General features: G+C 48.2%; 1 protein-coding gene across 4 annotated transcripts in view; it reads left to right on the top strand.

The window, feature by feature from the left end:
* The window catches only part of RFX2 (regulatory factor X2), a 92,026-nt gene that overhangs the window by 41,322 nt on the left and 26,355 nt on the right, over window positions 1-24,349 (top strand). For all 4 annotated transcript variants that reach the window (XM_018050916.1, XM_018050919.1, XM_018050917.1 and 1 more), the window contains exons 2-5: window positions 7,675-7,787; window positions 10,272-10,361; window positions 12,539-12,618; window positions 14,015-14,276. In XM_018050916.1, the coding sequence (XP_017906405.1) occupies window positions 7,683-7,787; window positions 10,272-10,361; window positions 12,539-12,618; window positions 14,015-14,276 (537 nt within the window). In that variant the 5' untranslated portion in view covers window positions 7,675-7,682. The remainder of the gene's footprint in view (window positions 1-7,674; window positions 7,788-10,271; window positions 10,362-12,538; window positions 12,619-14,014; window positions 14,277-24,349) is intronic.

Here is a 24,349-nt window from a genome sequence, read left to right as displayed (position 1 = left end):
GTGGTGGTATCATTTGACACCCCACAAGTGCATGAGAGTTACAGTTTCTGCATGTGCTCACAACACTGGTTGTCAAACTTTTATTTTAGCCATTCTAGTCGTTGAGTGTTTTGTGGCATCTCATTGTGGTTTTGATTTGCATTTCCCTAGTGACTATCAGTGTTAAATACTATTTCATATATTTATGGGGCATCTGTATACCTTTATGAAGTACCTATCCAAGTCTTTTGCCCATTAGATTGTCTTCTTATTATTGAGTTGTAGGGAGTTTTTTATATATTGTGGATAAAAGCCCTTTGTCAGATACAATTTTTGTAAATATTTTCTCCTAGACTGGGACTTAACAATTTGGCCTTTTGATGAAATCTTTAATGAGCAGAAGTTTAAAATTTTTGTGAAATCTAATGTATCATGTTTTAACTTTTATGTATAAGTCTGTGATCTAACTCAAAATCATTTTTGTATATGGTGTGAGGCAAGGGTCGAAGTTCATTTGTTTTCTTCTTCCCATGTGGATATATCAGTTGTTTAAGAGACTTCCTTTCTCTGTTGAATTGCCTTGACACCTTTGTCAAAAATCAACTGAGAAGGAAGAGAGCTGGGGCACCATTAGAAAAGTCAATTGACAATGTAAGTATGGGTTATATTGGTTATATATTTCTAGATTTGATTTGTTATTTTTATTATGATTTTTGTAAGTGTGCTCATGAGAGAGAATGGTCTAAATACTTTTCTTATAATTTTTTTAAATCAAATTTTGGCATCAGGACTTTGTTGACCCATGAAATGAGTTGTTAAGTAATACTTTCTCTATTTTCTGGTGGAATTTGTGTGTTAATTCCCTTTATGGTGTTGGATAGCATTCACAAGTGACACTGTTTGTGCCTGGACTTTTCTTTGTAAGGAGGTTTTCAATAATGCATTCAATTTCTTTGTGTGACCATATATTTTCTTTTTTCAAGAACTTATTTTTTATTTATTTTTAATTAATTTTTATTTTTCTCTGTGCTGGGTCTTCACTGCTGTGTGGGGGCTTTCTCTAGTTGAAGCTCATGAGCTTCTCATTGCTGTGGCTTCTCTCGCTGTGGCCCGCGGGCCCTACAGTTCACGGGCTTCGGTAGTTGTGGAGCGTGGGCTTCAGTTGTTGTGATGCACAGGCTCAGTTGCCCCACTGCATGTGGGATCTTCCCGGCAGGGGATCGAACTGGCTCCCCCCTCAGTGCAGGGCAGATTCTTAACCACGGGACCACCAGGGAAACCCTGACTGCCCATTTTCTGCTTCATCTTGGTCAGTTTGGGTTTGTTGTGTTTTTCAAAACAGTGTTAGTTTGATCTAAATTGTTAAATTTATTGGCTAAAGTTGTTCATAATAGTTCCGTTTTATCATTTTAATTTCTGTGAGATTTGTACTGCTATAGCTCATCCCATTCCTGGCATTGGCAATCTGTGTTTTTTTCCTTTTCTTTTCTCTTTCATTCTTGTCATGTCAATCTTTAAATAGAAGGTTGTCAGTCTTTTTATTCCTCGATTTTTTTAAAGAGCAGTTTTAGGTTCACAGCAAAATTGAAAGGAAGGTACAGAAATTTTGTGTATACTCTGCTTTCACACCTACATAGCCTCCCCCATTATCAACGTCTCTCACCAGATGGTCCATCTGTTGCAGCTGGTAGTACACGTATACTAACACATCACTGGGGCTCAGATGGTGATGAATCTGCCTGCACTGCCAGAGACCCAGGTTTGATCCCTAGTTAGAGATGATCCCCTGGAGAAGAGAATGGCAACTCACTCCAGTATTCTTGCCTGGAGAATCCCATGGACAGAGGAGCCTGGCAGGCTACAGTCCAGAGTCAGACACGACTGAGCAACCGACACTAACATATCATTATTAACCCAAGTCCAGACTTTACACTAGGGTTCCCTCTTGGTGGTGTACTTTCAGTGGTGTGGACAAATGAATAGTAGCCTACAAAGTATTTCTGGTGGTGGTGTTTAGTCACTCAGTCATGCCTGATTCTTTTGCGACCCCATGGACTGCAGCCCACCAGACTCCTCTGTCCCTGGGATTTCCCAGGCAAGAATACTGGAGTGGGTTGCCATTCCCTTCTCCAAGGGATCTCCCTGACCCAGGGATCGAACCTGTGTCTGCTGCACTGGCAGGCAGATTCTTTACTGCTGAGCCACCAAAGAAGCCACCGAGTATTTTCACTGCCCTAAAAACCCTCTCTCCTCCTGTCCATTCCTCCTTCCACCAACTCCTGGCAATCTTTTGCTGTCTCCATAGTTTTTCCTTTTCCACAATGTCATATCACTGGAGTCATACAGTATGTATGCTTTATCAGCAACAGCAGGGTTATCTTAGTTTGGTTGTAATTATTTCTCTTTTTTTGTTTCTCTTGGGCATGAATCACAATTTCCTATTTTTTCTCATAGCTCACGGTCTTTATTGGGTCCTGGACACCATGAGTGATATGTTACAGAATCTCTGGATTCTGCCATGTCCCCCTGATGGCCGTTAACTTGGCTGGACTCAAACTGCCCTCCTGCAGTGAGTAGCAGCTGAAATCTCCTAGCATTTTCATCTGTGAACTGCCGGGTTTTCTCCAAGACCCCCATGTCTCCTCCACGTGTGTGGTTTTTAGCCAATTGGGGTTTTGGTGTACTCTGTAGTCAGATTGGGGGATTCATCCTCTCTGTGGCTCTCTGTCTTCCAAGATTCCCCCCAACATTGTGAACTCTCTCCTTTGACACTTCAAGATGCCCAGCCTGCTGCTTTCTGCCACCCAAGCATTCCTGCACAGGGGATTTACCCCCAAGCGAAAGCCAGAGTCCCCAGGCAGTCTGATCTGTGACAGTGGTCTTCCAAGGGTGGGACCCCTGGCAGTGTCCTCCTGCTTCGGTCACCCTCCAGTGTCTTAAATAGTTGCTTTAAAAATAATGATAATTTGCCCAGATTTTGCAGTTGTTTTCTGCAGAAGGTTTAATCCACCCCATTTGCTGCTCTGTTACTGAAAGCCAGTGTTTCTTTTGCATGCCTTTGAAAAACCATGTTTTAAAAAACCCAAAGTTTGATGTGCTAAGAGCCCTTGATTAATGGACCCAAATAAAACGTTTTTGCAGGAAACTGGATCAGCTTATGTGCAACCTACAACCTTGGTGATCTTAGGTGGGAAAGGAAGGGTATCACACTGTCTGCAGATGGGCATGCTGTATCTTCATGTACAGGAGCAGCCAGGCTGACCCACCAGGCATCTGTCATTCTGTTCCTGATCCCAGTGTCAAAGGATGAATTGAGGGAGCAGAGAATTTGGTCTCAAAGAGTCATTATCCTTCCCAGGAGAGTCCTAGGTACCCCTGAAATAACCAGGTGGTTTGTACTTTTTCTGAAACCTCTATGAACCTCTTTGTATTTCTCAACTGTACCGTCACTTGAAATAATAATTCCATGTATCATTATCTGTTTCATAAAGTGCCATCATGGACTCTCACTGTCTGAAATGCTATCTGTAAGTTTTTATCATTCAGTGTCAGATGTAATACTGAGGCATTACTGGTGTTCATTCATTTGCTAAATGTGTATCATATGCCTGATACAATGTGCCTGGGACCAAAGCAGGACCCCAGCACCTCATGGGGTGGACCATAGGGAGACCCCTGTGTGGGTTTCCCAGGGATGCCATTCAAAGTACCCTGGGTGCCTTGAAACAACCAAAAAAAAAAAAAAATCCTCTAGCAGTTCGGGAGACCGGAGAGTGTCAGCAGGGCCATGATCACTCTAGGGGAGGCGCCTTCCTGCCTCCTCCAACTCTGAGGGCCTCGGCATCCTCGGTTTGTAGCTGCGTCACCCCAGTCTCTGCCTCCACCGTCACATGGCCTTCTTTCCTGTGTGTCCTTTTCTAAGAACTCTATCACTGGATTTTGGGCCCACCCTCATCCCCTGTGATCTCCTTTCCATCCTTCTCTTCTGTACATCTGCAGGGACGCTGTTTCCAAATAAGGTCTCATCCTGAGACTCCAGGGGGACATGAATTTTGGGGGACACCCTTCAACCCACCACAGCCCCCCAAAGTGAGCTGTGCCCAATTGCCCATCCTGAGTTTTAAGGGCTACCCCTGGCTTTTAGGGTTCTGGCATTCAATGAATCAGCCTTCTTTGTGGCTTCATAAACTTCAGGATAGCTGGCACAGTGGTAAAGAATCCACCTGCCTGTGCAGGAGATGCGGGTTTGATCCCTGGGTCAGGAAGATCCCCTGGAGAAGGAAATGCCAACCCACTCCAGTATTCTTGCCTGGGAAATGCCATGGACAGAGGAGCCTGGCGGGCTATAGCTCATGGAGTCGTCAAGAGTCGGACATGACTGAGCATGCAGCAGCAGCAGCAGCAAGCTTCAGGAAGACCACAGTTGGCATTTAACCAATGTCTGATACTTCCGTTTGTCTTTAAATGTCAGCGACTTCACTCTTCTCCCAATTTGAGTCACCCTCTGGGGTCCCCCCAAGTCCTGTCATGTTGGTGAGATGTCGCCTCAGGAACAAGGTGCTGGATGGAAGGCCTGTGGGCCTCAGGCTTCAAATCAAGGCAGTGTAATTTTTCTGCGTCTTCTGAAACCACACCACTTTGTCAAACCCAAATTATGTGGATCAATGACCAGCAGCCATGGTCCATCGCCTGTTTTTATAAATAGTTTTATCAGAACCCTGCCAAGGTCATTCATTCCTGTGCCAGCCATGGTTGCTTCTATGCCATGATGGCAAAGTCTAGTAGTTGTAACAGAGATCAGGTGGGCCCGTATGTCCCGCTCGGGACTCAAGTCTGCTGACTCTGGTCTGAGTGGCATTTGTTGCTGTTGTTCACTTAATCAGTCACGGCAAACTGGCAGCCCCAGGGCTGCAGCGTGCCAGGCTTCTCTGTTCTTCACCATCTCTCGGAGCTTGTTCAAACTCATATCCATTGAGTCAGTGATGCCATCCAACCATCTCATCATCTGTCATCCTCTTCTCCTGCCTTCAGTCTTTCCCAGCATCAGGGTCTTTTCCCATGAGTCGGCTCTTCACATCAGGTGGCCAAGTATTGGAGCTTCATCCTCAGCATCCGTCCTTCCAATGAATATTCAGGATTGATTTTCTTTAGGATTGACTGGTTTGATCTCTTTGCTGTCCAGTGGACTCTCAAGAGTCTTCAACACCGCAGTTCAAAATCATCAGTTCTTTGGCTCTAAGCCTTCTTTATGGTCCAACTCTCAAATCCATACATGACTACTGGAAAAACCATAGCTTTGACTATTCAGACCTTTGTCAGCAAAGTGATGTCTCTGCTTTTTCATACACTGTCTAAGTTTATCATAGCTTTTCTCCCAAGAAGTAAGCATCTTTTAATTCCATAGCTACAGTCATCACCTGCAGTGATTTTGGAGCCCAAGAAAACAAAGTCTGTCCCTGTTTCCATTGTTTCCCCATCTATTTGCCATGAAGTGATGGGACCAGGTGCCATGATCTTAGTTTTCTGAATGTTGAGTTTTAAGCCAACTTTTTCACTAAACGCCATACACTGTGAGACAGATAGTGCATCCTGGTCAAGAATGTGTTAGACTAACTCACATTCCGGAAGGTGCATTCTGGCCACAGTAAGCAGAGCATGGGCCCGCCATCTATCCCACTCACTCACAGCCTCTCCTTGTCTCCATTAGACTTCAACTATGGACTTAGGAACTGGTCTCAGTGAAGTCAGCCTCCTCACTTTCTCACTCGTGGATTCATTTCATAGAGAGTTTGAATCACTTTCGCCCTAGTGCCACTGAAGTTACCCACTTCCTGGCTTCAGATGGGGACAGAATGGTACTGAGTGGGGAACTGACTGGCTTAAATGGTCAGAGAAAACCGTGAACATAAGACCACAAGTTAGGCAAATTCCAGTAGAATAATTCCGAAAGTGAGTTTCATCAGGAAGGAGAGCAAGTTGGAGACCCAGCAAATACAGATTGGGAATCCAGTCTCCTCCTCTCCCTCCTCTTCCTCCTCCCCTTCCATCCCTCTCCCTCCCTTCTCTTCTTCCTCCTCCAAAAGAGGCAAAGAGCATAAGAAGCAGCAGTCATTGTATGGATCTGGGGACCTCTGGTGGTGAGAACTGAATCAAGGTCACAGGAAATAGAAAAATGCCACAGGCATGGCCACCGTCCATCAGATGGTTCCTGTGGTACCAAAGGCACTGGGGGTGGGGGTGGGGGTGGGTGGGAGGGACCTGGGATAGTCGATAAAGATGGAATTTAGCCAGCACTCTCAGATCCAAACAAACACACATGCACACCTTTCTGCTTCCCTTAGGCAAATTGTTTAAATCTGTTATCAATTTTTCTTTGAATTTTATAAAAGCCTTTAAAAAAATTATCTACTTATTATTAGAGGTGGGGCTCTTGGGGCTACAGAGACACACAGAGTTTCTGGCAGCATGTCCTGGGCACCGCGGTGTGTGCCATGCTTTCCAGGTCTCCCCGGGAGCTGGGAGCCCAGACCCGCCATCCGTGGGAGGACATGCTCAGAGCCGTGGCCGGGAGGGGACAAGACAGAGACGAGACAGCTGTGTGCGGCCCCAGAGCCATCTCCTCTGTCTGCAGTTGCTGCTCTGTTTCTTGAAGCTTGAAGGTAGCTAGTGTTTGTTAAAAAGCAGAGAGGAATTTCCCTGGCAGTCCAATGACTGAGACTCCATGCTTCCACTGCGGGGTACGTGGGTTCAGTCACTGGCTGGGGAGTCAAGATCCCGCGTGCCCTGCTGCGTGGCCAAAAAAAATTTTTTTTAATATAGAGAGTTTTCCTTTCAGCATTTTCCTGGAGTCAGTCTCATCTGCCACTTTGTGCTGCGGTTACATGAATTTTTTGGTAGAGAATTTTTAAATGACCCATTTGAGAGATGTCTGCACCTGGCTGCAGAGAAATATATCAATAGTTTTACACTTTCTCATAGGCAGAGGAACAAAATGCACCTTTTCTGATTGCTGAAATGCCTGAGGATTTTTCTCCAGCCCAAAGGAAGTTGCCTGTTCTTTCCTCTGCCATCACTTTTTTTCTCGCTGGTGTTGAATCTGCCCCCAAAGGGATACTGGGATCTGGGGACATCTGTGGTTGTCATGACTGGGGGCGCAGGGGTGCTGTTCCACCCCTCACCTGGCCCAGGAGGTCCCACAGACCTCCTGCTCACCGGCCTGCTCGCTGACACCTGCTCGCTGGCCACAGTGCCAAGAGGACACCCTGCCCTAAGAGATGCGCTTATAGTGGGGTGTGGTAGCTCCCCAGATGGCAAACATCCAACAAGCGCTTTTCATTTTCTCCATAAATGGTTCAAAAATTGCATGAGCCCTTGAAAATAGTCAAGCTTGATGTGATTGGAAAGGGAAACGCCATTGTCCCACACCTGTCCTTAAGGAATTCCTGCTGGGCTATTTTTCAGGTTTCTGTTGGGAAAAATACCTCCTGCGCCTCCCTTCTCTCTTCTTATGAAATGATTGCGAAGCCTCTCTCCCCCCGCCCCTTACTTACCTAGTCTGGCCAGGATCCTCGCACTTGAACTTGGTCCTTGCCACTCGCTCACTACCTTGTACATCGCCTCTCCAGGCTTCGTGATGGCAGCCCTGCCCTCCCTCTCTCTCCGCCCTCCCCTCCCTCTCTCTCCGCCTGTCTTTAGACCTGAGCATGCAGAACTCAGAGAGTGGATCGGATTCCCCGGCTTCCGTGGCGTTGTGCTCGTCGGCGGCTGCCCAGGCGCCCGTGGCCCAGCCAGTGACAGCCTCTCCGCAGGTAACAGATCAGGCTGCCTGTTGCTTAGGCAGCCCCAGGAAAACCAGTGCAGCCAGGGTGGACACATCCACCACTGTTTCAAAAAGCATTTGAATCTGCAGAGCCTGGCATCTCTATTCTTCTAAATTGACTTCCCAGCTCCACGGCTGCTGCTGTTGAAATGCACCCTCGTGTTCCTCCCTCTTCCCATGTTATCTGGCTTTTTCACCATTTGTTTTAAAAGGCCCCACCAAGGAATTGGTGAAATGATCCAAACTCAGAACCAAAGCCCTTCTCGGACTCTGGTCGACTTCATTCTCATCTGCTAGCGGCAGTTTTCTTGTACCTTGGAAGTGAGCCTTCTACGCAGAAGTGAGAAGTCTTAGGATTGGTTCATAATTGAATCTAGCATTAGAAGTGGCATATTCTTTCAAATTTGCGGAGAATTTTCACATCAAGGTTCTCCCAGCTCCTAGATTTCCACAGTAGTTTGGAATACACCAGAAAATTGACATAAACATAATTCCACATGAAACTGAAGATAATGGAACAGACCAGAAATTGTAGACATATGCAGAGGCCCACTATCCATGATTTATGAGTCTGAAAATTAGGAGCGGGACAGAAAGAATTGGTACAGGCAAAAAAGAAAAATAAAACCCATAATTCAGCAAAAGCAAGTAGATAGACACCGAGACCACTTATTCAGTTTGGAACACGTTGTCGGGCATGTGTGGCATTTATTTCTTGGAAGTGTGGCCACCCCAGCCTGGGTATCTAGAGGGCGTGATCACCTGCGGCTGTGGCCTCACTGTTTCCTTGCCCACCGCATCTGATGCATGGGCCCTCCAGCCCCTGTTCCCTGGGGTCCCTCTCACCAGCCCAAGTCTCAAGTGCCCCAGGTCTGGGTGGCAGCCGCCTTCACTCTGGCGACTGCAGGCAGACATGTCCCAGCATTCTGCCATGAGCTCGATGTCCATCCCAGGCTCCAGGGCTTCCATCCCTGCCAGAGATGGGTCCAGCCCCCCAGCCCAGCATCAGTGGGTACATCCCCCACCCCTTGGGCACCTGCCTCGCCTGCAGGCTTCCTGAAGAGTGAGCACCCAGTGCCTCCCCAGTAAGGGGCTTTCTTGCTCCCTCCATGCCATGATGCACACTTCCTACTTCTCCTCTCAGCCCCGCGTTGTCCAGCAGAACTTCCCAGCACAGTGGGAGTGTCCTGCCGCCAGCGCCACCAGGCTCCAAGCACCAGCAGTGTAGCCAGGGCTGCAGAGCAACTGAAATTTGCAGTTCATTTAAATCGAAGTGAATGTCAGTGGCCACAGAGATGCACAGCTATTACCTTCCATATTGGATGCCTCAGCTTTGGAGTGTGTGCCTGTAAGTCCTCAGAATTCTTATGTATTTGAGGTAACATTCACACGACACAGATTTGCCATTTTAAGGTGAACAGTTTAGCAGTGTTTGAGACATTCACAGTGTCTTGCAACCTCCACTTCTGGCTAGTTCAAGGACATCTTCATCCTCCCGAATAGAAAGCCCCTCCCCATTAGCAATGACCCTCCATCCCTCACCCCCAGCCCCTGGCAACCAGGAATCCACTCTGTCCCTGTGGATCAGTCTGTTCTGGATGTTGCACGTAGATAGAATCACACACTGTGTGTGCTTCTGTGCCTGCTTTTCTCACTGAGCGTCACGTTCTCAGGGTCCATTCACATTGTGTTGAGAGTTGGGCTTCTCTCCTTTTCCTGGCTGAGTGATGTTCTCCTGTGTGGATGGACACCTGGGGTTTGTCCATCCATCCTGTTGATCTCTGTGTGCCATCTGTGTTCTCTGTGTCTTTGGGGGCGAGTTCACGGAGGGCTAAGTGTGTGGAATTCTTAGTGCAGTGGTGTTCATGAGGCCAAGCCCTGCAGAATTACTGCACCTGGTTATGCATACGGTCCATGAGGCCAATCACAGAATCATGGTCGACCAAATCCCTCCTGTTCCTCCCTCCCCTTCGGAGTGCATTTGATCCTTTCCGCTTTCACAGCTTTGTCTGTTCAACCAGTTCTCCAGCAAAGTGACAAAGCCATTCTGGGGAGATGGCCCAGGGGCCCAGAGAGCAGCCATGGAGGCCAGGAGGGGGCTGGCCTGAGTCTGGGTTAAGGAACTTCCAATACTGAGATGCTGGGACTGCAACCTAGCAGTGACCACTCTGGGCTTCCTTTCTTCTTAAACAGGGGCAGGTCGAGGGTGAGAGACACAGAGGGGTGTGACCCAGCCTGTCCGGGGGAGGCAGTGTGACTGGCACCCAGTTCTCAGCCCACATCACCCTGATGACTACAGACCCCAAGGAGACAAAGCTGCTGGGGGCATGTGTGTGCCCTCCTTCTTCTTAACTGCTCCCCTACATACGTTTCCATTAAGCGGCAGCAGGCATCGTCAGGCTGGCTGTGACCTGTATTTGTTTTCAGGACTCACGTATGATGAGCCTAAATGTCCTCTCTCCTTCCCTTGTAGAGGGTGTTGGTCCAGGCAGCGGGCTCGGCTCCCAAAGGGGCCCAGATGCAGCCACTCTCCCTCCCCAGAGTCCAGCAGGTGCCACAGCAGGTAACCACAGCACAGGGGATGTGGGACACGGTTGGCATGGGATGCCTGGGAGCCCCCATCCGAATGACAGTGCTTCCTTTCCTGTTTCGTCGTTTCCTTTTGTGTGACATGTTTGGTTCCTTACCAGGAAGTTCTCTTTGGAAGCGTTAAAAAAAATCTGTTGCTGCAGATAGTTTGCTACAAGCCAAGAAAGCTGATGATCTTTATTCATTCAGATCTTCAGCCTTCTGGGCACAAGTGAGCTGCTAGGTAGAGCCTGGGGTGCAACTGTAGACACACAGGCAGATAGCAGAGGTTTCTGAATAGGAGGAACATGGAGCCTCCAGGAGAGGCAGACCCACCCGCAGCCAAGTGCTGGACCCTCAGACAGGCGCCTCTTGTTCAGTTAAATGATTAGAGAACAGAGCTTGAAAGTGTAGGCTCAGCAGCCAGATCACAGCCCAGATCATCAGCTCAGACAGGCAGCGTGATCTTAGCAGCGGTTGACAAACCTTTTTTGGAAAAGGCCTCACAGTGCTTTTTGTTTGGTTGGTTGGTTTTGCAGGCCAGACAGTCTCAGGTACAACCATGCAACTCTCGTGGAAGGGATGGTGTGGCTGTGTGCCAATAAAACTATTTGTAAGATCAGGCGGGCCAGATTTGACCTAAGGACCCAAGTTTGCCAACTCCTGCTCTATGTGAGATGCTGAGTTCAAATTCATTCAGGCTCCCATGCAACAGGACCTATGAGCATAGTGTGGAGATGGCGAGGTCCCAGATGACACGCTTTTCCCTTCAAGGGGCTCTGCTCAGATTAGCAAGGTATTTAGAGAGGTTTGGCCTTTCCCTGGTGGCTCAGAGGGTAAAGCGTCTGCCTGCAATGCAGGAGACCTGGGTTCGATCCCTGGGTTAGGAAGATCCCCTGGAGAAGCAACGCACTCCAGTACTCTTGCCTGGAAAATCCCATGGACAGAGAAGCCTGGTGGACTACAGTCCATGGGATCGCAAAGAGTCGGACATAACTGAGTGGCTTCACTCCTTAGAGAGGTTTGCCTGATGCTGTGTGATTTGGGATTTCCTGCAGGAGGAGCGAAGGCTCTGGGGGTGCCCAGCAGGGACCCTGCATCTTTGCCTCAGCTCCTCAAGGGAGGGGCGCCACCATGGCTCCGTGATTCCAGAAGCTTCCCCTGTCCCGTGGGGCTGGGCATGTGTCCACCATTCCTCTCTCTGCTGACCTCTGCATCACGCCGACCTCTGCATCACACCGGCCTCTGCATCACACCCACCCTCTACGGATGAGAGGGGTTATGTGTGTGCGCATGTCCCTGGGTTGTGTCCTCAGAGGGTTGTGTCCTCAGGATTGGGAGTCGATCCAATCCTGCCGCTGCATGAAGGTCTACAGAGAGGCCATGATGAGACCTGCCCCTGACTTCCTCACTCCCAGTGAGCTTGAATCAAGCATGCACTAAGCCTCCCTCCACAGCGGAGTCCCCACACAGAGCTCTGGGCTCCATCAGAGCACCTGCATCCCCCAGGGGTCATCAGCTGAGGCTGTGGACTGACAGAGGAGGGAGGGGTCTTCCTACCGGCCCCTGCCCTCTACCCGCAGCCCCCAACCCCTACTCCACGCCCAGCACTCCTACTGCTTCTGCTCAGACCTTCACAGTCTCTCCCCAGAGGGGTTCCCAAGGCCCCTCCCCCAACCCAGCTGCTGGGGACTGCCACTAGGGCACCAAAGAGGGTGGTGCGGGGGTGATAGAGCAAGTGAGCCACTTGAACCCCTTCCCTGCCGGCGGGTGGGAATAATGGGGAGTGGGATCAGACGCTCCAAGGTCCCAGTTCTGTCCACATCTGTGGTGTCCACCATCAAGCAGGACTGGCCCCTCTGCCCAGTGGCCAGTAGACCCCAGGCACCATCGCCACCACCACCTCCTGCCCTGTTCTGCATCTCGGCTCCCAGGTGCCAGCGGGGCTCCTCTCCGCATGGAATAGGGGCCCCAACCTGCTGCAGTCATCCCTGTCTGGGCTAATCCAGAATACGTGGCCTCGAAGTGACCATCTCTCCTAGTTTTCAGACATGCCAGCCAGGGGTGGAACAAGTGTAACGTGGCACTAGGTGTTCACAAAAGGCAATAGGAGATATTTCCACCTGAATATTCTGGAAACCGTGTAACACTAAGTGTCTGCTGTTGTTTCAGGTCCAGCCGGTGCAGCACGTGTACCCCCCCCAGGTGCAGTACGTGGAGGGCGGGGACGCCGTCTTCACCAACGGAGCCTTGTACGTGGGTGTCTTCTCCCCTCCCCAGGAAGGGGTTTACAGAGAACCAACCTAGCCACCATGCCTACTAAGCTCCCCGGCAATGGGTTTGCCCACAATCTTCTCCCTTCACCTCCTGGTGGGGTGACCCAGCTATTACACCCCCATCAGGACATCTCAGCCCAGTGGAGATATCAGAAATCATAGGCCTTTGTGGTTTTACTTCAAGGAAAGGCAGTTTTAAAAAGCAGAAACTCCAGTCCACCCTTGAAGTCTGGAGAGCCCACCTTCGAAACCCAGAAACCATTTCCATCTCTGCCTTTTCATTCTGGCCTCTGTCAGCCTCTGGCTTATCTTGATGTTTTGAGAACTTGATCTTCTACTTGTCAAGGACGTCCAGGGCTCTCTGCTTTTGAACTCTGTGATGCTTGGGGCAGAGTGATGCAGTTCCCAGAAGCTCACTGCTCGGCAGGCATCCTTGTGCCTGCTTCTGACTCTGGTTTCACGACTCCCCGTTGGGGTCCTGGGAGGGCGTGGGGGCCTGGCTGTGGTTAGAGATGAGACTGCTGGGATCCTGAGTGTCCACAGCTCAGCGCTGACCCGGAGGAGGATGAGTGAACCCTGGGGCCCCAGCAGGCTCTGGGGGGCACTCTGGTGGTAGTGTCCTGGTTTGACTGCACTGTGGTCAGAGATGATGTCCCCTGGAGATTGGAGGGACCTCCCTACCCACCAGAGGGGCCTTTCCTCAGTCACCCCTGAGGAAAAACCCCTACTGACCTCCTTTCACTGCAGCAGGCTGGACATCAATGCACACGGTTAATGATTTGATCCAGATGTTAAAGGAACGTCAGACGAATTCTTGGAATCCTTTAGATATTCTTTTTATTAAGCAATTACATTTAAAAAAACAACTGACCTTCTGGGTTGAAAGAACTAGATTCTCAGGAAGCTGCAAAATGAGCCCACAGTCCCTTGTACCATTCACCCAGGCTCCCCATCCCGCTCCCTGCCGCCAGTGGTGACAGCATCTGTGACTGCAGGACACTGACATCGGGTGTATTCAGCTTCACAGCCCTTACACGCACTTGTGCCCATGAGCCTCTGTGTGTGTGTGGGTGTGTGTGTGGGTGTGTGTGTGGGTGTGAGTGGGTCGGTGGGTGACTTTACATCATCTTATCCCAGGGTAGCCCTCCCGTAACCAGGGTCGGGTGCAGTCCCGCCCCATGCCCCCAGGGGGCCCCCGCGTGCAGTTCGCACCTGCGGTTTGTAAATGACGAGTTGTGTCAGCTGGGATTCCACGTACTTTCTGAGACCCTGGCTGTGAACTTGGCTGTGTTGACAGTCCGTGGCTGACTTAGCCACGCGCTCGGTGCCCTGGGCCCCGGCATTGACACAACGCCTTTTCCCTCTCCACCAGGCGGACGGCCTACGCCTACAACCCCGAGCCTCAGATGTACGCCCCCAGCAGCGCCGCGTCCTACTTTGAGGCCCCAGGCGGCGCCCAGGTGACCGTGGCAGGCTCCTCCCCGTCTGCAGTCCCCTCCCACAGCATGGTGGGCATCACCATGGATGTCGGGGGCAGCCCCATCGTCTCCAGCGCGGGAGCCTACCTTATCCACGGGGGGATGGACGGCACCAGGCACACCCTGGCCCACACGTCCCGCTCGTCGCCGGCTACGGTATGTACATCCCGGGCTCTGGAGGGGGCAGGTTAAACCCCCAAAGCAGCAGGATGGTGAGTAGAAGGCAGCGGGGACCACGGGCGTTGGGCCCCACCAGGCTCAGACAGGTGCCCCCTCTGTGAACCTGGGGTCCTCCCTTGGTAAAGACAGAGTGGATAGCCAGGCTGCTGCTGGGAGTGATGTTGCGAGCTGGCGGCCGCTGCTGGTGCTGGTGTTCCACCATGACCACGGTCATCATCGTCAGCCTCTAGGAGGTGGAGATCGGCCCTTCCCTTCGGAACTGGGCTGAACCAAAGCAGAGCTATATGGGCACCCCTTGCCCCTGCCCCAACCGTGGCTCATTTGCTTTGGAAATGTATCTGCTTTGAAAACCCTATGTCCCATACTTACTCTAATTTTTAAAACTAGCACAGAATAGAGTGACCCGCTTGGGTGCACAGAGAGACAAGTTCTGACGCACACAGACTCGGGTGCCTGTCTCTACCTCAGAATACAGCATGGTGGCGTTGCCCCCGGAATTCCCTGGGTATTTCTTGGTAGTGACACCCTCCTCTCACCCATGAGCCCTGTCACCCGTCTGTCTGTCCTCCATCACCGCAGTTTTGTTTTGGTCGGGGGGGATCACCCCCAAGATCCCCATTGTGGCCAGCTCCTTTCCCCCAGTGTGGATCCTGGAGACCCTGTCCAGTTGTCGTGTGAGTCACCGGCTCCTTCCTGTTCCTCAGTCGTCTTCCTTTACCCAAAAGTTCATTCATCCTTTCACCAGCCAAGGGCCGCCTGGGTTTTCCAGTTTTTCATGATTTTGAATAAAGCAGCTAGAAGTGCTCACATGTGTAGACACATGTTTTGCTCTCTGGGGTTAATCAATGCCTACAAGTGGGATTGCTTGCTCCTATGGTAAGTACATGTTTAACTATCCAAAACCACCCATGTTTTCCTGCGCAGTCTGAGTTCCTCCCCCAGCCAGGTGTGAGCTCCTCTCGTCCACCTTGTCGCCAGCATCCTTCGTTCTCAGGTGTCCTCAGCATCTTCTGTTTTAGCCATTTTCATCAGTGTGCGGTGGTATCTCACGGTGGTTGTAATTCGCATTTCATAATCACTAGTGATGGTGAGAACCCATTCATGGGCTTTGCCTCTCATATATATATTCTCTGGGGATGTGTCAGTTAAAGTTTATTATTATTTTAACTGTGTTGTCTGTTTTCTTACTGTTAATTTTGAGAATTGTTTGTATATTCTGGATTCAAGTCCCCTGCCAGATTTGTGATTTGCAAATATTCTTTCCCAGTCTATAAAGTATTTTTTATTCTCTTTCAAGTTCTATATAAATTTTAGATCAGCTTATCTATATTTACAAAAAAATTCCTAGTGAGATTTTGATTAAATAGCCTTAAAGCTCTATATCAGCTTGGAGAGAATTGACATCTTTAAGTATCTTTTGGGTTTGGAGCTATTGTAAGTGGTATTGATTTTTAATTTCCAATTCTTCATTGCTAATGTGTGAAAATATAGTTGATTTCTGGCTCTTGACTTTGCCTCCTGAGACTTTCGCAAACTCACTTTTTAGTTCTAAGAGTTCTTTGTGGTCTGCAAATAGGAACAGTTTTATTTCCCCCTTTCCAATCTGGATGACTTTTATTTCTTTTTCTTGCCTTACTGCACTGGCTAGAACATCCTGTGCGTGCTAATTCACTTCAGTCATGTCCCGCTCTTTCCGATGCTACGGCTGTAGCCCACCAGGCTCCCCTGTCTATGGGCTTCTCCAGGCAAGAACATTGGAGTGGGTTCCCATGCCATCTCCCCGACCCAGGTGTCGAACCCATGTCTCTTATGTCTCCTGCATTGGCAGGTGGGTTCTTTACCACTAGCGCCACCTGGGAAGCCCAGGACGTCCTGTACGATGTTGCATATGAGTAGTGAGGGTGGATATCCCTCAGGGAAAAGCTTCAGTCTTTCATCCCCAAGTGATGTTACCTGTAGGGTTTTCACAATGCCCTTTTTCAGGTTGAGGAAGTTTCCTGCTATTCCCAGTTTGCTGAGAGTCTTTTTCATAATCGGATGTTGAGTTTTGTCAAATGCTTTCTTTTCATCGATACGATCATGTGCTTTTTCTTCTTTAGACTGTTGATATAATGGGTCAATTTAAAAATACCTTCCTGTTTCTGTGGAGGCCTAATTTTCAATAGAAGGGGATGCTCTAACCTCATCCCTATTCTCTCAATCCTGATGTGTTTCAGGGTCACCGTGATATCAGAGGCTCCCCAAGTCTTGCTGGCCTCTCCTTTCTATGTCCAGAGTGTGGGCACTGCCCACCCCGCCATCCCAGGGCACCGACAGCCTGTGCCTCCCCACCTGCCCTCTAGAGCCAGGCTGTGGGTGCCGCCCGCCCCACCATCTGGGGCACCAGCAGCCTGTGCCTCCCCGCCTGCTCCCTAGAGCCAGGCTGTGGGCACTGCCCACCCCACCATCCCGGGGCACCAGCAGCCTGTGCCTCCCCGCCTGCCCCCTGCAGGGCCCTCAGCACACTCTCAGAGGACTGGCTGGCAGACGTGAGCGTGGAGTTGCTGTCAGTAGGGAATGTTCCTCACAGACGTGATGCCTCCACATCAGCAAACTGCATTGACTCATACTAGTGAATAAACTAGGGTCACAGGTCACAGACCAACTGCAATCATAGGTCGTGATGTTCTCTGTGGCCCACACCACCCTACCACAAACAAAGGCAGCTCAGACCCTGGGCTGCCCAGTCACTGTGGTCTGATATCTGGGTTTCAGGTTTTTTAATTGATTGGAAATCCATGGACAGTCTATATTTTGACACTCTACCCTGCTCTTCCAGGACTGATTTTATTTTCTTGAGCTCCAAAATCACTGCGAACAGTGACTGTAACCATGAAATTAAAAGGTTCTTGCTCCTTGGAAGGAAAACTGTGACAAACTGAGACAGTGTATTAAAAAGCATTACTTTGCCAACAAAGGTCAGTCTAGTCAGAGCTTTGGTTTTCCCAGTAGTCATGTATAGATGTGATAATTGGACCATAAAGAAAGCTGAACACTGAAGAATTAATGCTTTTGAATTGTGGTGCCAGAGAAGACTCTCGAGAGTCCCTTGCTACAAGGAGATCAAACCAGTCAGTCCTAAAGGAAATCAACTCTGAATATTCATTGGAAGGACTGATGCTGAAGCTGAAGCTCCAGTCCTTTGGCCACGTGATTCAAAGAGCCAACTCATTGGAAAAGCCCCTGATTGAGAGCAGGAGAAAGATTTTTCCTCAGGGAAAGACTGAGGGCAGGAGGAGAAAGGGGCAACAGAGGATGAAATGGTTGGATGACATCATCAACTCAATGCAGATGTGTTCGAGCAAACTCAGACAGTGAAGGACACAGAAGCCTGGCGTGCTGCAGTCCATGGGGTCACAAAGAGTTGGGCACAACTTAGCGACTGAACAACAACAATATGTAGAATCTAAAATATGTTACAAATGAATTTATTTACAAAACAGATTTCCAGACACAGAAAACAAAGTTATGGTTACCAAAGGGGAAAGTGGGTGGGGGAGGGATAAATTAGGAGTCTGGGATTAGCAGATATAAACCACTATACATAAAATAGATAAACAACACTGTCCTACTGTACAGCACAGGGAACTATATTCAGTATCCTTTGATAAACCCCAATGGAAAACAATATGAAAAAGAATATATATATTTTAGTTGCAGTATCTGGGGCCTTGGGATGACAGATGCAATTTCTGCAGTATGCAGCCTACAGCAGATGTCTCTGAGATGTGCCACTAGAAATCCTAGGAGTTTCTTGTCTGAGTCATCAGAGACTCAGCTCTTGCTTTCAGGACCCCAGCAAACATCCTGGCTCTGACCACCTGCACTCGTGGGCATAGAGGAGCCAGATCTCACACCCTCCGTCCAGCTCGGCGAGAAGACCGTCACACAGTCACTGCAAGGAGCTGTGTCTGTAAGGGACTGGCTTCCATCTGCGCTCAGCAAGACTGATGAGAGCCTGTCCACGCCTCCTTGTGTCTGGCCTGGCTTCCCACACGGGCCCTTCCATTCTCATGGCACCCTTCCTGGTGGCTCACGGGGCTGGTGCACCATCCACGTGGCCTCACAGCTCACAGTGGCTCATCAGCTGCAAAACAGCTCTTCTCTGTAGCCTGTGTTTTCAGGGAATATCGGGATATCTTGACGGCAAGCTCACATGCCTACTGGGCTTTTTCTAGAGGCTACCTTTCCCCCTGGACAGACCTTTGTCAAAATACCACAAGAAACATTTTGCCAGCAAAAGCACATCCATTTTTTTCTCTAAAATATTCATCATCAGACTTCCCTGGCAGTCCAGCAGTTAAGACTCAGTGCTTCCACTGCAAGTGAAGTGGGTTTGATCCCTGGTCAAGGAACTAAGATCATGCAATCAACCAAAACAATAAATGAATGAATAAATAAATAAATAATCCATCATCACTTTTTATCTGTTTACAAGACTTTTTAAGAGAAATTTTAGGTTTATAGAAAAAGCTAGTTCAGTTCAGTCGCTCAGTCATATCCAACTCTTTGTGACCCCATGGAATGCAGCACCCCAGGCTCCCTGTCCATCACCAACTCCCAGACCCTACTCAAACTCATGTCCATTGCATCAGTGATACCGTCCAACCATCTCATCCTCTGTTGTCCCATTCTCCTCCTGCCTTCAATTTTTCCAAGTATCAGAGTCTTTTCTAATGAGTCGGTTCTTAGCATCAGGTGGCCAAAGTGTTGGAGTTTCAGCTTCAGCATCAATCCTTCTAATGAATATGGTTGGATCTCCTTGCTGTCCAAGGGACTCTAAAGAGTTTTCTCCAACACCACGGTTCAAAAGAGTCTTCTCCAACACCACGGTTCAAAAGCATCAATTCTTTGGCACTCAGCTTTCTTTATGGTCCAACTCTCACATCCATACATAACTACTGGAAAAACTATAGCTTTGACTAGATGGACCTTTGTTGGCAAAGTAATGTTTGTGCTTTTTAATATGCTGTCTAGGTTGGTCATAGTTTTTCTTCCAAGGAACAAGCATCTTAATTTCATGGCTGCAGTCACCATCTGCAGTGATTTTAGAGCCCCCCCAAAATAAAGTCTCTCACTATTTCCATTGTTTCTGTATCTATTTGCTCTGAAGTGATGGGACCAGAGGCCATAATCTTAGTTTTCTGAATGTTGAGTTTTAAGCCAATTTTTTCATTCTCTTCTTTCACTTTCATCAAGAGGCTCTTTAGTTCTTCTTCACTTTCTGCCATAAGGATTGTGTCATCTGTGTGTCTAAGGTTATTGATATTTCTCCCGGCAATCTTGACTCCAGCTTGTGCTTCAGTCTAGCCCAGCATTTCTCATGATGTACTCTGCATATAAGTTAAATAAGCAGGGTGACAAACAGCCTTGACGTACTCCTTTCCCAGTTTGGAACCAGTGTGTTGTTCCACGTCCAGTTCACTGTTGCTTCTTGACCTGCATACAGATTTCTTAGGAGGCAGGTCAGATGGTCTGGTATTCCCATCTCTTTAAGAATTTTCCACGGTTTGTTGTGATTCATACAAAGGCTTTGGTGTAATCAATAAAGCAAAAGTAGATGTTTTTCTGGAACTCTCTTGCTTTTTCGATGATCCAGCAGATGTTGGCAATTTGATCTCTGGTTCCTCTACCTTTTCTAAATCCAGCTTGAACATCTTGAAGTTCATGGTTCATGTACTGTTGAAGCCTGGCTGGGAGAATTTTGAACATTACTTTGCTAGCAAAATGGTTGTCTGAGGAAGCCTTACAAATAGCTGTGAAAAGAAGAGAAGCTAAAGGCAAAGGAGAAAAGGAAAGATATACCTATCTGAATGCCGAGTTCCAAAGAATAGCAAGGAGAGATAAGAAAGCCTTCTTCAGCGATCAGTGCAAAGAAATAGAGGAAAAGAACAGAATGGGAAAGACTAGAGATCTCTTCAAGAAAATCAGAGATACCAAGGGGACATTTCATGCAAAGATGAGCATAATAAAGGACAGAAATGGTATGGACCTAACAGAAACAGAAGATATTAAGAGGTGACAAGAATACACAGAAGAACTGTACAAAAAAGATCTTCATGACCCAGATAACCATGATGGTGTGATCACTCACCTAGAGCCAGACATCCTGGAATGAGAATCAAGTGGGCCTTAGGAAGCAGCACTATGAACAAAGCTGGTGGAGGTGATGGAATTCCAATTGAGCTCTTTCAAATCCTAAAAGATGATGCTGTGAAAGTGCTCCACTGAATATGCCAACAAATCTGGAAAACTCAGCAGTGGCCACAGGACGGGGAAAAGTCAGTTTTCATTCCAATCCCAAAGAAAGGCAATGCCAAAGAATGCTCAAACTACCACACAATTGCATTCATCTCACACACTAGCAAAGTAATGCTCAAAATTGAACCTAAACCAGAGAGTTCCTATAATTCCCCACCCCATACCCAAGAGTTCTCCTTATCATTAACATCTTACCTAAGTTTGGTGCATTTGTTACAGCCACTGAGCCAATAGTAACACCTTATTGTTATTAACTAAAGCCCCTGGTTGACATTAGGGCTCCCTCTTTGTGTTGTACGTTCCATGGGTTTTGACAAACATCTAACGATATCATCACTTTTGAATTTGGTTTTGCGCATTTCTTTGCAAAGAGGGAAGCAGTATCCCTTTGAAAGGTCTACCTGAATTTTTGTCTTTGTTCTGCTTTAAGTGACAAAATTAAAGAGTGCTACTGGAAACTCTGGCACTTATTCTAAAAAATCTCAGTTAATTTTCCAGAGAAGTCATCATCCTGTTTAGAGTGACACAAACCCATTCATCATGTCAAGGGATACATGGGTCAGCACTCAATAAAAGCCTCTTTCTAATTTCCTTCATCTTTTCCTTGTGTTCTTGTTTTTTTTCATGGCTCCGTATGCAAATATCCACAGTGTGTGACCCCTGATTGGCTCCTGGTCCACAGATGGGACTTCTGATTGGTTAACAGTGTTGAGTGGGGGCTGGTTTCCAGGTCTTGGGGAGGCCATTGGGTCAGTGAGGTCAGTGACCATTTGGGGAGGCTGGCTGAAGGGCCTATAGGAAAGCTTTGTGCTCTTTTTGCACCTTTTTTTAAGTCTGGAGTTATTTCCAAACTAAAAAAAAAATTTTTTTTAAGTTTAATTGATGAATTAAGAAGTAGAACTACAATATTTTAAGTTCTAGGAACTACAAAAAGAGCTAAACATGTTTGTTAGCCTTTAAAAATGACTACTTAGACTTCCCTGGGGGTCCAGTGGCTAAGACTCTGCACTCCCAATGCGGGAGGTCTGGGTTCCATCCCTGGTCGGGGAACTGAGATCCCACATGCCACAAGGCACGGCCTGATCCAGGCTTGAGATACTGGTCATTGCTGGCCCTTTGCAGGGGTGATCTTGGTCTGTCAGGTCATTTTAATGAGATTACTATGTTATGGATGGAATGACCATTTGGGCGGACGCTATTGAACTCAAAGGAGAAGTAACTTTCACCCTCCCTTAGAAGACATGAGTCTAGTCCTTATGTCAGGCAAAACCTTGCCAGGATTAAACAGGAAAGGAATTTTTTAAATGCTAGACTAAATTTCAGTATACGTGTGCGTGTATGCTCAGGTGCTCAGTCATGTCCGACTCTTTGCCACCCCATGAATTGTAGCCGTCCAGGCTCCTCTGACCATGGGATTCTCCAGGCAAGAATACTGGAGTGGCTTGCCAGTTCCTTCTCCAGGGATCTTCCTGGCCTGGGGATCAAGCCTGCGTCTCCTGCATTGGCAGGTGGATTCTTTACCACTGAGCCACCTGGGTGATACTTGGAGAAGGGGACGACAGAGGATGAGATGGTTGGATGGCATCACTGACTCGATGGACATGGGTTTGGGTGAACTCCAGGAGTTGATGATGGACAGGGAGGCCTGGCGTGCTGCGGTTCATGGGGTCACAAAGAGTCAGACACAACTGAGCGCTGAACTGAACTGGAAACTTATCTGCGCTCTGCTATTACATTAAGTTCTTGAGACACTGTATCTTTGATCACAAGTCCTTAGGCATTGTCTCCCCACCTTTCTCCAGAACCCCTAAAGCATGACATGTGTGTACCCTTCTCCGCAGGCATTCTGCTAATAATTCTTGCAGTGGAAGCCAGTGAAATTAAATCGCCAAGGAAAAGGAATAAGGGTTGCACTGCGCCCGATCAAAAATAAAGATGGAGGACTTCCCTGGTGGTCCAGTGGCTTACACCTTGCCTTCCAATGCGGGGGCTGCAGGTTCAACCCCTGGTTGGGGAGCTAAGAGTCCACATGCCTTTCAGCGAAAAAGACAAAACATAAAACAGAAGCAATATTGTATCAAAGTCAATAAAGACGTTAAAAAAAACAAAAAGGTCCACATCAAAAAAAATAATCTTAAAAGAAATAAAGGTAAAACTCCTGGTAAGTCAAGAAATATGTATTTGTGTGTATATATATATGTATAGCATGTATATATATGTTGTATATATATTATATATACATAATATACATAATATTATATACACATACATAATATATGTATAATATATATGTATAACATATATATGTATAACATGCATCCATGTTATACATAATACCAAGATGTAAAGGAATCCTCAAAAAGTTCAGAAAACAGAAATGATTTTAAGGAAAGCTGCCTAGTCGGACACGACTGAGTGACTTCACTTTCACTTTCCACTTTCATGCATTGGAGAAGGAAATGGCAACCCACTCCAGTGTTCTTGCCTGGAGAATCCCAGGGATGGGGGAGCCTGGTGGGCTGCCATCTATGGGGTCGCACAGAATTGGACACGACTGAAGTCACTTAGCAGCAGCAGCAGCCTAGCCCTGGGGTGGAAATGGGGCACCTCTACGTCCATCTTTGGCTCTTCCTTACATGTTGGACATGTGCAGGTACCACTTTGATTTTTAAAAAAAATTAACAAGAATTAAACTCCAGTGGAGTATAAAATTAATTTCCACTTTAAACACTAACTTTTCCAGCCCCTGAGAGGACTGAGCAAGCCTTTTGTACTTGTGCAGTGAGAATCCCTGGGCCAGGTTTGTAAGCAAGCCTCCCCTCTCACTCACCCCCCCTACCCTCCCCCACTAACCCCTGCACCCCGACTCCCTGACCCGACTTCAAGTTCTAGTGTGAGAGGCTCCTTTTCCAAGGATGCTGGCTGGTTGGGTGCTGCTCAGGGCTGGGAGGTGGCGCTGCAGCGCCCTCTGCTGGATGCACTGCGCTGTGCCTTCCGTCCGAACTCCAGGGCACCAACCTCTCCATCGGAACTTGGGGAACGAGGGATGTTTTCTTGAACTTCACGACCTTCAGAAGTGTCCCCGATGTCTTAATTTTAAAATGCAGTGAACACCTTGGGAGGTTCCACTGTGAATCAAGTTAATTTAGTGTATAATATCAGTGGGCTTGTTCAGACCCTGTTTACTAGCTAGAGGGGTTTGAGGATGGCCTTACACAGCAAATGTTCATTTGTATTCTTTTTCACAATACTCAGAACTCCACGCCTTTTAGCAGTCAGTCTTACGTATGTCTGGCACCCTCTCAGGTGCTCCATGCGATCTAAATTGTTTTCGTGGGCTTCCCTGATGGTCCAGTGGTTAAGAATCGACCTGCCGATGCAGGGGACACAGATTCAGTCCCGAGTCTGGGAAGATGCCACGTGTCTGTGCGCCACAGCTGCTTACTGAGCCTGCGCTCTAGAGCCCACAGGCCGAAACTGCTGAAGCCCGCGCACCTTAGAGCCTGCGCTGCGCAGTAGGAAAAGCCACTGAAATGAGAAGCCCTCGAACCACAACTAGAGAGGAGCTCTGGTGGCCCATTCGGTAAAGAATCTGCCTTCAGTGCGGGAGACCTGGGTTCAGTCCCCAGGTTGGGAACATCTCCAGGGGTAGCACATGGCAACCCACTCCAGCATTCTTGCCTGGAGAATCCCCATGGACAGTGGAGCCTGGCAGGCTGCAGTCTATGAACACATGAAATGCTATTTTT

Source organism: Capra hircus, chromosome 7, assembly GCF_001704415.2.
Source record: "Capra hircus breed San Clemente chromosome 7, ASM170441v1, whole genome shotgun sequence".
In the NCBI taxonomy this organism is placed as follows: domain Eukaryota; kingdom Metazoa; phylum Chordata; class Mammalia; order Artiodactyla; family Bovidae; genus Capra; species Capra hircus.
This window is presented reverse-complemented; position numbering and strand designations above follow the sequence as displayed.